Source organism: Dromiciops gliroides, chromosome 1 (assembly GCF_019393635.1).
Source record: "Dromiciops gliroides isolate mDroGli1 chromosome 1, mDroGli1.pri, whole genome shotgun sequence".
NCBI classification, from domain to species: Eukaryota; Metazoa; Chordata; class Mammalia; order Microbiotheria; family Microbiotheriidae; genus Dromiciops; species Dromiciops gliroides.
In genome coordinates this window covers 513,910,414-513,923,502 of record NC_057861.1, presented here as the reverse complement: position 1 = coordinate 513,923,502, position 13,089 = coordinate 513,910,414, and the positions used below count along the sequence as shown (strand labels likewise).

The following is a 13,089-nucleotide window of genomic DNA, read 5'->3' as shown; positions in this document are numbered from 1 at the left end:
ACAGCACTTATTTGGAAAAGTACATTAAATTTCCTACTAGTTAAATAGAAGAATGGATGAGGTTGAGGGAGCTATAGGAACTGGAAGGATTGGGGAATGAGGAGAAGAGAGACAGAAGGAGATAGAGAGACAGAGACACAGAGAGAGAGAGAAACAGAGAGAGAAATATAAACAATAAAAATAAGCCCAAGGAGTTTGGAATTTGTCATGGTAACAAAGGAAAAGGGAATTAGTGGGGAAGGAAAAGAGATTAGGTTAGTAAAACAACCCCCAGCAATTAAGTGCTGACTTAAAAGAAGAGAAACAAATATACATTTACTAGAAGAAAGAACACAAATTTGAGAATTGTGACTAAATATGAATGGATTAAATTCCCCAATAAAAAGAGATTGGAAGAATGGGTTTAAAAATATAACAATTTGCTTCAGATAATAAACACATTTAAAATATGAAAACAGAGTGAAAGATGAGCGTATGGAACAAAATTTATTGTGTTTTAAGGAACTCTAAATATCAGGAATTGCATTCATGATATCAGATAAGGCAACAATAAAATTTAATAATGTCAAGACTTCTGGCAAGAATATCTAAATGAAAGATTCTAGCTAAGACTATTCCCCTCAGGCAAAATGGAAAACATTACCAAATGAAGCAAAGGATCAACAAACCAGAGAGATTACAAGTGATGTAACTCACACACACACACACACACACACACACACACACACACACACACACACCCCACCACCACCAACAACAACAATAACAACCAAGGAAATGATATGAGCCCCACATTTGAGCCAGAAGGAGTACCCGATCTGGTTCTTGATGGCCTCATTAAGAAATGTTGGTGGAGGCAGGTACAAGAGACTAGGATTTCTGATTTAAGGCCCCTGTCCCAGTTGAGAATCCCATTCCAGGATTTCAGTAAGAGAAAAACCTGGGCTCAGCTATCCTGTCTAGGACTGTGGGAAGGAATATATCCTGACTTTGGTTCAACATTCTAGTATATGACTGCAGCAATGGGCAGTGCATAGATACTATGATCTCAAACTCAGTTGCCCTATCTGAGACCATGACCTCTGTTTCAGTATCCCAAACCAAGACTTTGGAAGGCACAGAGCTAAAAACCTATTAACAGTCAGTCTAGTGGGCTGCACCATCCTGGCTGAAGGCTGAGAGCTCACTGTTGTTGCTTGCCACTCTCTCCAACCAACCTTAGGGACTGGAATGACAATAATTTCAGCAATTTCAGAGTCAGGAGAAGTTCAAAAGAAAAATGCCAATAGGGAATCTGCACCAGCCATACCCAAAGAAGAGATCTTGAACATTCTATTAACCTGACTTTCTTCCTGTCAACCCTAACCTCGATTCCCCATTCCATTTATTGGATTACCTTTTTAATATGCTCCCTAAAATTACATTTAAAACACACTTGTTCATTTTAGATATCTTCTTCCCATATTCCATCTTCTGCCTTTCACAGAGACTCTGTGTCCACCATCCCAAGGTTAACACAATTTCTGGCTTGAGAGAATTGTACCTTCTCTTATGCCTAACCTCCCCAACTCATTGATCCTACTGGGGGTTTTGGAATACTTCCAACTGTGTGCCTCTTCCACACTCCCTCAATAGTTTCTCCTTTGAAGTTCATGCTATATCAAATATATTGCCCAATCCAGATCTTAGCGGCTATTATATATTGACTCCCACAACATTCTTCTCTTTTTTTTCTCAATGAATTCAGTGCCTGGATTACAGTTTCCCTCTCCACCCCAAACTTTTTCCTTATATTAGGGGAATTATATTTTTGGTGTTCCATCCACCTCAGTTTCATATAGGGATAGTCATGTCCATATTCTTTTAGCCCATAGTAATCTGCTATCATTCCATTTCTCCCTGTGACTTCTAAACTTATTCTTAGTCCCCACACCTGATAAATATAAATGGGGTGGGGGTGATTTTGACCCCATTTCATTATATATTCAACTCTAGTCCCTCAGATCCATTCTCTATATCATGAACTGCCTACTGGAAATTTCAAACTGGATGTTCCATAAGCATTTTAGATTCAATATATACAGACCACAAGTCATTATCTTTTCCCCAAAACCACCCTTTCCCCAAACTTCCCTGTTTCTATTGAGGGTACCACCATCTTTCCAGTTACTTACATTCACAACCTCTACCCTCACTCTCCCATAAATTCAGTATGTTGCCAAATCTTGTTTCTATTTCAATAACCCCTATTACCTTCAATCCCTTCATTCTACTCACCTAGCTAGTTTTATTCTAGTTCATGTCTCCATCAACTTAATCACCACCTAATTGATCTCCATCCTTAAAATCTCTTCTTACTGAAATCCATCTTTCACACAGTCAACCAAAGATTTACCTAAAGTGAAGGTCTAGCCATATGCAGCAACCTCCATATCTCCTCCCTTCCAGTGGCTCTCCATAACTCCTAAGATGAAAGTTTTTTTTTTATTTTAAAGACCTTCAAAAATTGGCCCTTTCCTAACCTTACCATGATTATTCATTACTTCCCTCTACACATTTTACCAGCCAGCTATCCTGATCTGCTTTCTGTTTCTCACACATGATGTTCCTTCTCTTTAGTTCTTTTATACTGGCTGTCTCCTTTACCACCTTAATTTCTACCTCTTGAAATCCCTGGTTTCCTTCAAAACTTAATTCAAGTGTCACCTTCTAGATGGAGGATTTTTCTGATTTCATTTCCTTCCCTGCCCCTACCTCAATTGCTAGTTCTTTCTCTTTGAAAACTACCTCATAATCATTTTGCAGGTAGTAGCTATATACTTATTTTAGATATCCATCTTGTCTTGCCAAAATGATTATTGTGATCATAACATAGTGTTTTCTTAATTCTACTAATTTTATTCTATATCAGGATGATGATTACAAAGGGGAGATGAAGAATAAGAGTGAGAAAGGGCAACCCCCAGTGATCTGGGTCTTGGATGGGAAAAGTTGAAGAGGGGAGAAAAGTGTGATTAGATCTTTACAACTATATATTCTAGTGTTCATTTAATTCTCTTTCTGTACCTGCCTTATTTTTCCTTGTGGGAGAGTAAACATGATAATAAAATATGATGGAGGGAAGATCAAGTCTAGTAATCATAATAATTAATATGAATGGAGTAAAGTTTCCCATAACATGGGGGTAATTGGCAGAATGGATCAGAAAACAAAATCCTAAAATAGGTTGGTTACAAGAAACAGACTTGAAACATAAAGATTCACATGGAGTTAAAATGAAGAGTTGCAATAGAATTTATTATGTTTTAACTGAATCTAAAAATTTGGGAGGACACTAGAAATAGTCATGGTTAAAAAAAGTCATTAGATAAACCATATTACCCTTAAAGGAACTGTAAACAATGAATATACATTTGTGCATACATATATGTACATATACACACAGAAGAACCTTATGACATAACATATAAGTATTTTGCATAATGACTTTATCATCCCTAATAGATTTATATGATCTTTGAATTTAATGAGCATGTCAACTATGTCTTTATCCAAGATAAAATGGTTAAACAGCACAAGTTCAGGCACAGATTCCTTGGGGGACTCTTTCTGAGATATTGACAGTTAGGTAACATAGAATATAGAGTGGTGGACTTAAGAGTGAGGAAAATCTGAGGGATGGAAATTAACAAGAGATAAAAAGGTAATAAAGAAAATTGTTAAAAATTATTACATGTAAATATATGTTAAATAAATGAAAAATAAAATGGATAGTTACAGATCCATTTGAGTATCACAATGTATGCGACATTACTTCTACAGCCAGTCCCAGACTAAGTTGCTAATGAGGTTGTTTGTCTGACTTCTGTCTAGTTCCTTGAAGGACTTTTCTTCTCTGAAGTGGATGGAGCCGAGACTTGAGCCAGGCAGGACTCCCAGCCAGGTGTCATTTCCCTTATAACATATGATCTCCATGCTGCTCAGAAGGTAGAGGAAAGATGGCCATACATCATTGCACCTGTGTATACTTGCATGAGCAGAAACTGTCTCTATCTAAAAGCTTCTTTAATGGCTCAGAAAAGACTGAAGAATAATCAATGTGTCTTAAATGTTAGGTCATTGAGTGAGAGCCCACTGGGGCTGGAAGGGACCTTATGGATTATAAGGGCCAACCTGCCTCTGAGATGAAATGCTACCTACAGATTGGGTTCTTTACTTTTTTGGGGGGTCACGAGCCCCTCTGATGGTCTGGTGAAGCCTATGGACCCCTTCTCAGAATCATCTTGTTAAATAAAATAAATACGTAGTATTAAAAAAAAAGAAGGGCAGCTAGATGGCGCAGTGGATAGAGCACCGGCCTTGGAGTCAGGAGTACCTGAGTTCAAATCCGGCCTCAGACACTTAACACTTACTAGCTGTGTGACCCTGGGCAAGTCACTTAACCCCAATTGCCTCACTTAAAAAAAAAAGAAGAAGAAGAAATAGGAAAAAGAAATCTCATCCAAATTAATTACCAAAAAATGTATAAAATATCCAGAAGTCTATCTACCAATAAACATTCAAGACTTATATGTATACAAGTCCAAAACACTCTTTACAGAAACAAAGGAAAACATGACTAATTGGAGTGAGATTAATTTCTCATGGTTTCATTGCACCAATATAAAAAAATAACAATGGCACAAGCTAATTTACAGATTTAATGCTATATAAATCAAACTACCAAGGGACAAAATTATAACAAAATTCCTCTGGCAGAAAAAAATATCAAGAATATCAAGAAGATGGGGCAGCTAGGTGGCACAGTAGATAGAGCACCGGCCCTGGATTCAGGAGGTCCTGAGTTCAAATCTGGCCTCAGACACACTTAATCCCAATTGCCTCACAAAACAAAACAAAACTAAACAAAAAACAAAAAAAGAATATCAAGAAAATGATGAAGAAAAAGTATTCATGAATAAGGCATAACATTTTTAGAGTTCAAACTACATTTTAAATCAGGAATCATCAAAACTATATGATTCTCGGGGGCAGCTAGATGGCGCAGTGGATAGAGCACCAGCCCTGGAGTCAGGAGTACCTGAGTTCAAATCTGGCCTCAGACACTTAACACTTACTGGCTGTGTGACCCTGGGCAAGTCACTTAACCCCAATTGCCTCACTTAAAAAAAATTAAAGATAATAATTTAAAAAAAAACTATATGATTCTCCTTTAAAAAAACACAGAAGAAATATCCAATGGTAGGCCACAGTAATATTATAAAAATACACCTACAATATCAGGGGTGAGTTGGGCGAACACTCAAATAAAGGAGAAATAGCACTTCTACACTTCTAATTATATTATAAAGAAACGATCATCAAAGCTGGAGAGAAGAAATCATCATAAGCAAATGACTTCAATAACCCATTGTTTGAAAAACTTGAAAACATAAAATACTTAGAGAAGAATGCTCTAATTAACATGAATTGTTGAGGAAACTGGAAAATAGTCTGACATAAATTAGGGTTGGATCAACATGATACACTATGTGCCACAATAAATTCAAAATGGAGACTTTGACCTAAATATTAAAGGCAATAATATTTTTAAAAAGTAGAACAGAAAGAGATCAAGTATTTTTTTCATAGCTACGACTAGAGGGTGAATTCTTAACCAAGAAAGAAATAGAAGTAAGCCCCAAAGATAAAACAGTTAATTCTGATTACATTTAATGAAAAAGCGTGTGTATGAAAAAATTAATGTAACTTGTATAAGGAGAGAAATGATCAACTGTGAAAAAAAATTTGTATCAAATGTCTCTAATGATTTCCAAGGTATACAGACAACTAATGAGGAGGTTATTACAATAGTCTTGTCTGGCACATAGTGCTTAATAAATTTTTATTGAGTTGAATTAAAGAGATGATGGTGATAAGAAATTAATTAGCAGAATTACCAAGTACCATCATAGATATAATAAATATGATGAGCTTTTTACTACAGATAATATTCATGCAAAGGAAAGCTCTTTTAAAATATTTGTTTTTATTTAAATGAAGTAATCAACTGATCAACTTATTGGATAGAGGACTTGGAGTTACTTGGAGTTCAGGAATTCTGCATTCTAGTCCTGCCTTTGGTGTATACAGTAACTAGTAGAATGTGTAACTATGGGCAATGCAATCAGATTCAAAGACTATATGGTTCAGGGATATTTTTGACCTGGATTTATGGGTACAGTTTCTAAATGAGAAGGTCTCTAAATCAATGAAATCATAGGTTTGAATTTTTTAAAAATCTGGTAACCTTCATTATAATTTACCAGAAGTACTCCATGTGTACTATTTCTCAGTGATCTTGACTTCAATTACTGAGAAAATTCAAGAGCAGATCATTAAAGAGATATTTGGTGAACATCTAGAAAGGGAATAGGTAATTACAAAAAGCCAGTATGACTTCATCAAGAATAGATCATGGGCGAATAACCTGATTTTCTTTTTTTTTTTCAGAATTATTAAGCTCAGAATTGAGAATATCATAGTCTAAATTACCTAGATTTTACAAAAGTGTTTGATAAAGTATCTCACATTTTTATTGAGGTAAATATAGAGATATATAGACTAGAAAATAATATAATTAATAATATAATTAGGTAGATTCATAACAAGATGGATGACTATACTTAGAGAGTAGTTGTTGATGCTTCAATATCAAGTTATAAGCAAACTGGATGAAAGTCAGAGTCCCCAAAGATCTTGAGACAATAATGCATTAGGCAGAAAACTACATGAGATTTAATTTAGTGAGGTTCAAGGTAAAGTCTTACACTTAGATACAAAAAGAAACCATCTCCCCAAGGACAACATGGAGGAGGCATGATTAGATAGCAGTCTGTATAATAAAGTCCTGGTGAGTTTTATGAATTACAAGTGAGAGTAATATGATATGGCAGCCAAAAAAACTAATTTGATCTTGAACTACATTAAGATACATAGCTTCGGGGGTGGCTAGGTGGCGCAGTGGATAAAGCACCGGCCCTGGATTCAGGACTCCCTGAGTTCAAATCCGGCCTCAGACACTTGACACTTACTAGCTGTGTGACCCTGGGCAAGTCACTTAACCCCCATTGCCCTGCAAAAAAAAAAGAAAAAAAAAAGATACATAGCTTCCAGAAACAAAGTGACAGTCCCATTGTCCTCTATCTTCATCAGACTTTATCTGGATTATTGGGTTCTATTCTAAGCATGATAGATTAAGAAAAATCTTAATAAGGTGAAGGTATATGTATATCAATCATATATATATATATATATATATATATTACTGCTCTATCTACACACAGATTGATATACACAATATGTATGCATATGTGTATGTGCAGTTAGGGTGGGAGGCAATGGAAAGAATTCTTACTTTGGCTGGGAAGCTCTACCAGGCAGAACATAGCTGGGGTGGGATGACTAGAATTTTGCCTCACAGTGCTAAATCTAGACAGCACCAAACTTAGAGAGCTATGCCAGAACCTACAGGAATTTCTCAGTATAGAAACAGCAGACCTTAGCATCTATTTAACAAGAATAATAAATTATAGTAGGAGCCAGATGGTACAAAATGCCTTGCTTCACTTCAAATGAAGACATGCATTCATGAATCATGATTCATGGGCCTACCCACTTTGTGGTACTTGTCTCAGGTGCTAAAATTCCTAGTTATTGCTCTGACCATAGGTGAACTCTGAAATATTGACCATTCAAGACATTTTGTTATGCTATGTCTCTTTCCCAAAGTCTTAATTTTAATCTTTATTTGATTCCTGGTATTTTATCTACTTGTTTGTTTTTGTTTTTACTACTGTTTTTCACTTTGAGAGAAGAGAATCTAGGACAGAGGATAAATTTATGGAGGGCTGAGAAAGGGGGGCAGTCAGTTTGTATCTGGGAGATGTAGAAATAAAGAGTATTGAAATGAGTAGACCCTGAAAACCAGTATTTCTTCTTCCTCTCTTCAGTAGAACAGAAAGGTTTAGAGACTACTCTAAGATTAGCCAGATTGTAAATGGGACTAAACCCCAGACCATATTCTTGACTAACAAATTAGGTGTAAACCCATGGGGATTGTTTGTATTAAGACCTTACAATAAATGGATTAGCAGCAATAATGGATAAAAATGAAGTTCTTACAGTTCAATCAGAGATATGACCTTCTTTTTATGTGATTTTCCATTAAATATTTATTTAAATTGAAAACAGAAGATTTATATATTTAGCATCATCAGCTATGTCAGTGTTTCCTATAAGGTTGTCATGTCAATTTATTATTTTAAGTCCTGGCTCAAGGCCTACAGAAATCTTTGGAAACCATAGATTTCAAATTTATAAGTTCTAGGTTCGTCACAACATTGGCAAACACTTGGGAATAAGCACAACAGAATTGCCAAGAGTATAAATATACCTCCAAGATGGCATTTGCTGAAAATCAAATAAACACTTATGGTTTCGCCATTTGATGTCATTTGGCCTAGTGAGAAGAAGTGTTTCTTGTTATGATCTACGTGCTTCAAAGTTCAGCTCAAATGATACCTCCTCCATGAGGTTTCTCCTAAATTCTCCAGCAGCTAGTGCCCTGAAGTTATTTAGTATTGCTTTTGTATATATCTTATACCTTTTTGCTCATGTATTGTTTACTCATAAGAAAATGTAAGCTCCTTGAGGGCAGGTTCTATTTAATTTTTTTTTGTTTTTGAATAGGCCATCTAGCACAATGCCTGATATATTGCAGGCATTTAATCAATGGTTTGTTTTGTTTTGTTTTTTAGTGAGGCAGTTGGGGTTAAGTGACTCACCCAGGGTCACACAGCTAGTAAGTGTTAAGTGTCTGAGGCCAGATTTGAACTCAGGTCCTCCTGAATACAGGGCCGGTGCTCTATCCACTGTGCCATCTAGCTGCCCCTAATCAATGGTTTGTTAAATTAAAAAATGAAAACTATTTGTGTGCCCATAGAACTGTCACACTATTAATGTATTTCAATGTATCTAAGTTTTTAGCCATGATGAATTTTGCATCAAATACTACCTTGCCCTGTCTTATGAGAAAAATGCATACAAGTTTAGCACTTACTTTTAAAAAATAATGATCAACTGAACTTATCTTACATTAAAATGAATGTGTATTTGAATATATGCAAGCTAACAAAATGATCTCCAAACTAAATTAAATTGAATATATTTCATCTGAATAACATATTCCATATAATTTTAATTTATAATTTCACAAAGTGAAATACAGTACACTACTTTTCTGGATTTTCAGGTCTAAGCAAGTATTAAGCAACACTTACACAGAAATCATCCTCTTCACTGAAAATCATTATTCTTTCACTTTTATAGCTTTCAATGACCCAGAACTTGTCTTTATTTGCTGAGTCCCATGGCTTTTAAGCTGGTCAAATTTTTGCAAGTCTACTCAGGCCCCCTACTAGACAAAAAAGTTCCATGAGATCAGGGACAATGCCTTATCCAAATTTTGTATTCTCCCTTACACTGAGCCTGGAACAGTGCATAGCACAGAATAGATTAAAAACAACAACAAATAAATGTTTGTGGAATGAGTGAATAATTCAGAGGCCTCTGAGCCTACCCTGCAGCTATGGTTCTAGAAAAATTATGAGGCAGGTGAAATTTGTCCTCAGGGCTTTTCAGCTTCATAGTTATATATCCTGTCCCTAATGGATGATATAACCTTGAGGTACTTGGCATATTTCTCCCAAGTAAAATTTCCTCCTGTAAGAAGAATGGAGACTTATTCACAGTAAGATGACAACAAATTAATGTATTACCTCTCCCTGGGGTAAAAGCCTTAAAATCTTATAGTAAAATTTCAGCCAAATAATTAGTCATTGGGAAGATAATTATTAATCAGAGAGAGATTTTTAAGATTGGGTGGAGTCTTCCTGAAACCTTGACATCTCATATAAACCTACTCCAGCTTTAGGATATTGATTGACAATTGGATCTAGATGCATATTCTTGAAACTGGGCCTGAATATTCAATTTCCAAAGGTTAACCATGATATTTGTCACATATGTGTATATGCAGCTACATGTAGATTTGTGTGCGCATGCACATGTCTATACGCATACATATGTGTGTATAAATTATATATGTATAGACTCGTGCATATCACACATATACAAGTATGAAACTGTGCTGATTTTTATCTTTTTATCCTAGGCACCTAGTAAAGTCAAGTTTATATATATGTATATATGTATATATATATAAAGATGTATATGTACATATATATCAATATGGAGATACATATAAATAAAAGAATACATATAGATGATATAGATGTTAAATATTGAGTTTCTGAATGAAGGGCAGGTATTATAATACTTAGGGGGAAAGGTGCAAAGAAGTCCTACAGAATCATTTAATGAACAATGTATAATGATATAACATAATGGGAAGTAGGAAACAAAAATGGTTTAACAGGGAACTGAGACTCAAGAGAAGTACAAAAAGAAAAGTAAGCCCTTATTTATTTTCACTGAATTCAAGCTACCAGGACTGAGTAAACTTTCTCACAGGGCTGTGATAGCTGAGATATTGTTAAGAAAAGGAAAGAAGCTAAAGGACTAGAGTTGAGCAGATGATGCCCTACTTTTCATAAGGAAAGTGGATACTTCAAATTATAGGCCTGTTAACTTCAAGTCTTGGCAAGATTCTAGAATGTATAATATTTAATATTTAGAGAATGAAGTGGTGATCACCAAAAATCAGCAGCAGCAAACAAGGAGAGGGGATAGAATTCATTTTCTCTTTTGATAGAATTGCTAGATTGGCTCCTTATTATCTCTGCCCCTTCTGTGATTTCATCACCTATGGTGGGTGGGAAACTTCCCCCCTCCCCTAAACACATTCATTTTTAATTGTGTCAAACTAGTGTTTTTTGGTAATGTTCTGGATGGAAGGTTAAAAAGTCTTTGCTTTGTAACTACCAATAAATGCACCAGGAGAAATTATTTGGAAGCTTCTGTTTAGCCATCTACCTTGGTAATTGAGAGAAGATTTTATTAAATAAATAGATAAATGAAATTTACTTCTGAATCACTGAAAGGATTTGGGTTTAAGATTTAAGGAGTTTGTCTATCACTATGAAGTTCTACTGTCCCTACAGCTTATTTCTTATCCTCTCTTCACTCAAGTGATTTATGCATCTAGTCGTTCAGTGGCTCAACTTCAAGTCAGGTGATCTCTTAAAAGGAGAGGTCATTTTCAGTTTCAAATTGAGACTCTGTAAACAATAGATGGCATTAAAGAATTCATATCATTCTTACTATTAAAAAAGTTTAAATAAAAAATTAGTTGAATTTAATATATCTATCAATGTTATTTCTGACCCAAACCAATTCTCATCACAAGATCTAGAGTAATAAAACCAAAAAATACTAACTACTTTCACAAATTCAAATAAACGAATGTCAAAAAAATTTTTTAATAGTCCATATGATAATAAGATCATAGACTTAGAGCTGTAAGAGACTTTAGAGGTCATCAAAACCAACTTCCTTTTACAGATGAAGAAACAGAGGTACCAAAAAGTTAAGTGATTTGATCAGGATCCAATGGTTATTAAGTGAGGAGGTATCTGAATCCAAGTCTTCTTGACTCCCCCTCTAGCATTGTATTCACTCTTCCCCTCTGCACAGTAATCTATCTATCTATCTATCTATCTATCTATCTATCTATCTATCTATCTATCATCTATATCAGATTTATAGAAATCCTTTAACTATGAATATTGGTAGTACTACAGGTAAAGAACCTTAATTTATTCACTGCTAAACCTGATACAAATAATCTGAGTTTAATTTCAAGTCTTTTTTCACCCATGGATTTAAGGATTCAAATAGCTACCATGGAGGTTCCAGATTTAAAATGCTCTCAAATCATCACATGAAAGAATAACAAACATATCATAGCTCAATACTACACTCACACCCCACCAATCCCTTATTTTTTTTTTTTTTGCCCATCAGAGAGAGAAAAACAAAGAGGCTTAATTTGATTTACAGAGTGAAAAACAACACTGAATGTACTTTTTGTCAGAGGAGGGGGGCAGTGCAGGGAGGGGAGTTCATCCAGCTGGTTCTCATCTATGTGCTGTGATTCTCTGTTTAGTTTACACTATTAGACTCAAAAGCTTTGCTTTAATCTTAACTGCTACAGTATGCCTTATAGTAGATTCTATCATGTAGCTCCTTGATAGGGTTTCAGGCTTTGGCAAAGTCCCATCTTTCAAGCTGTCCATTACCATATGGGTAGTGAATGCATCCAACATTTTTTCATTGGCGCCTGGATCATTATGTCTTGTCACCAATGGTTTCTCCGATTTTCAGTAAATTGTTACATATACTGTGGTTTGGAGCTGATGAGATGATCTCCTACCTTTATAAATATATGGCCAATCCTCTTACATCCTCCCCATCCCTTCTCTTTGTGCTGATGACCTAACATCTGGGGGAAGGGAATGGGGAACCTTTGAGAGAAAAGCAGTGAAAGAATAAAATAACAGAAAGGAACAAGGGGAAGACAGCAGGCTGCCAGAAGCCTATACTCACTAAAGCAGATCTAGAAAAAGAGGCGAGGGAGCAAAAGAGATGGAAGGGTATACCTGATCTATCTTCATTCTGTGATTCACATCTCCGGCACAGTTCTGGGATGGTCTTGAGTGATGTTACCGAGTACTAAATGGGAAACCAGAAGAAAAAAGACATATGTAAATAATAGCAAAAAGGTAGATTAGTTTATTTGCTCAAATATTATCACAAATCAAGACAACAATAGTTATGCACAACTCCCTGTATGAAGAGGTTCAGATCACTTGGATGATTTGACAGAATCTTGGACATTATAAAAACACGGAGTTGGACAGAGAAACAATAGAGGTTTTGGTAGCCTGCATTCATTTCCTTCTAGAGTATGACCTGTGAAAATTATATTGCCTCTGCTTCTAATCCAATCTGGGTGCTGCTTAGCTTTGAGTATTTCTGTGTCTCCTGCTCCCACAGAAAATAACAACAAGCAAAAGGTTAGATGGGAAA

The 13,089-nt window shown here is 35.5% G+C and overlaps 1 protein-coding gene across 4 annotated transcripts in view; it reads right to left on the bottom strand.

The window, feature by feature from the left end:
- The window catches only part of LOC122734301 (synuclein alpha interacting protein), a 224,703-nt gene that overhangs the window by 73,441 nt on the left and 138,173 nt on the right, over nt 1-13,089 (bottom strand). For all 4 annotated transcript variants that reach the window (XM_043975014.1, XM_043975015.1, XM_043975013.1 and 1 more), the window contains one exon: nt 12,660-12,732. In XM_043975014.1, the coding sequence (XP_043830949.1) occupies nt 12,660-12,732 (73 nt within the window). The remainder of the gene's footprint in view (nt 1-12,659; nt 12,733-13,089) is intronic.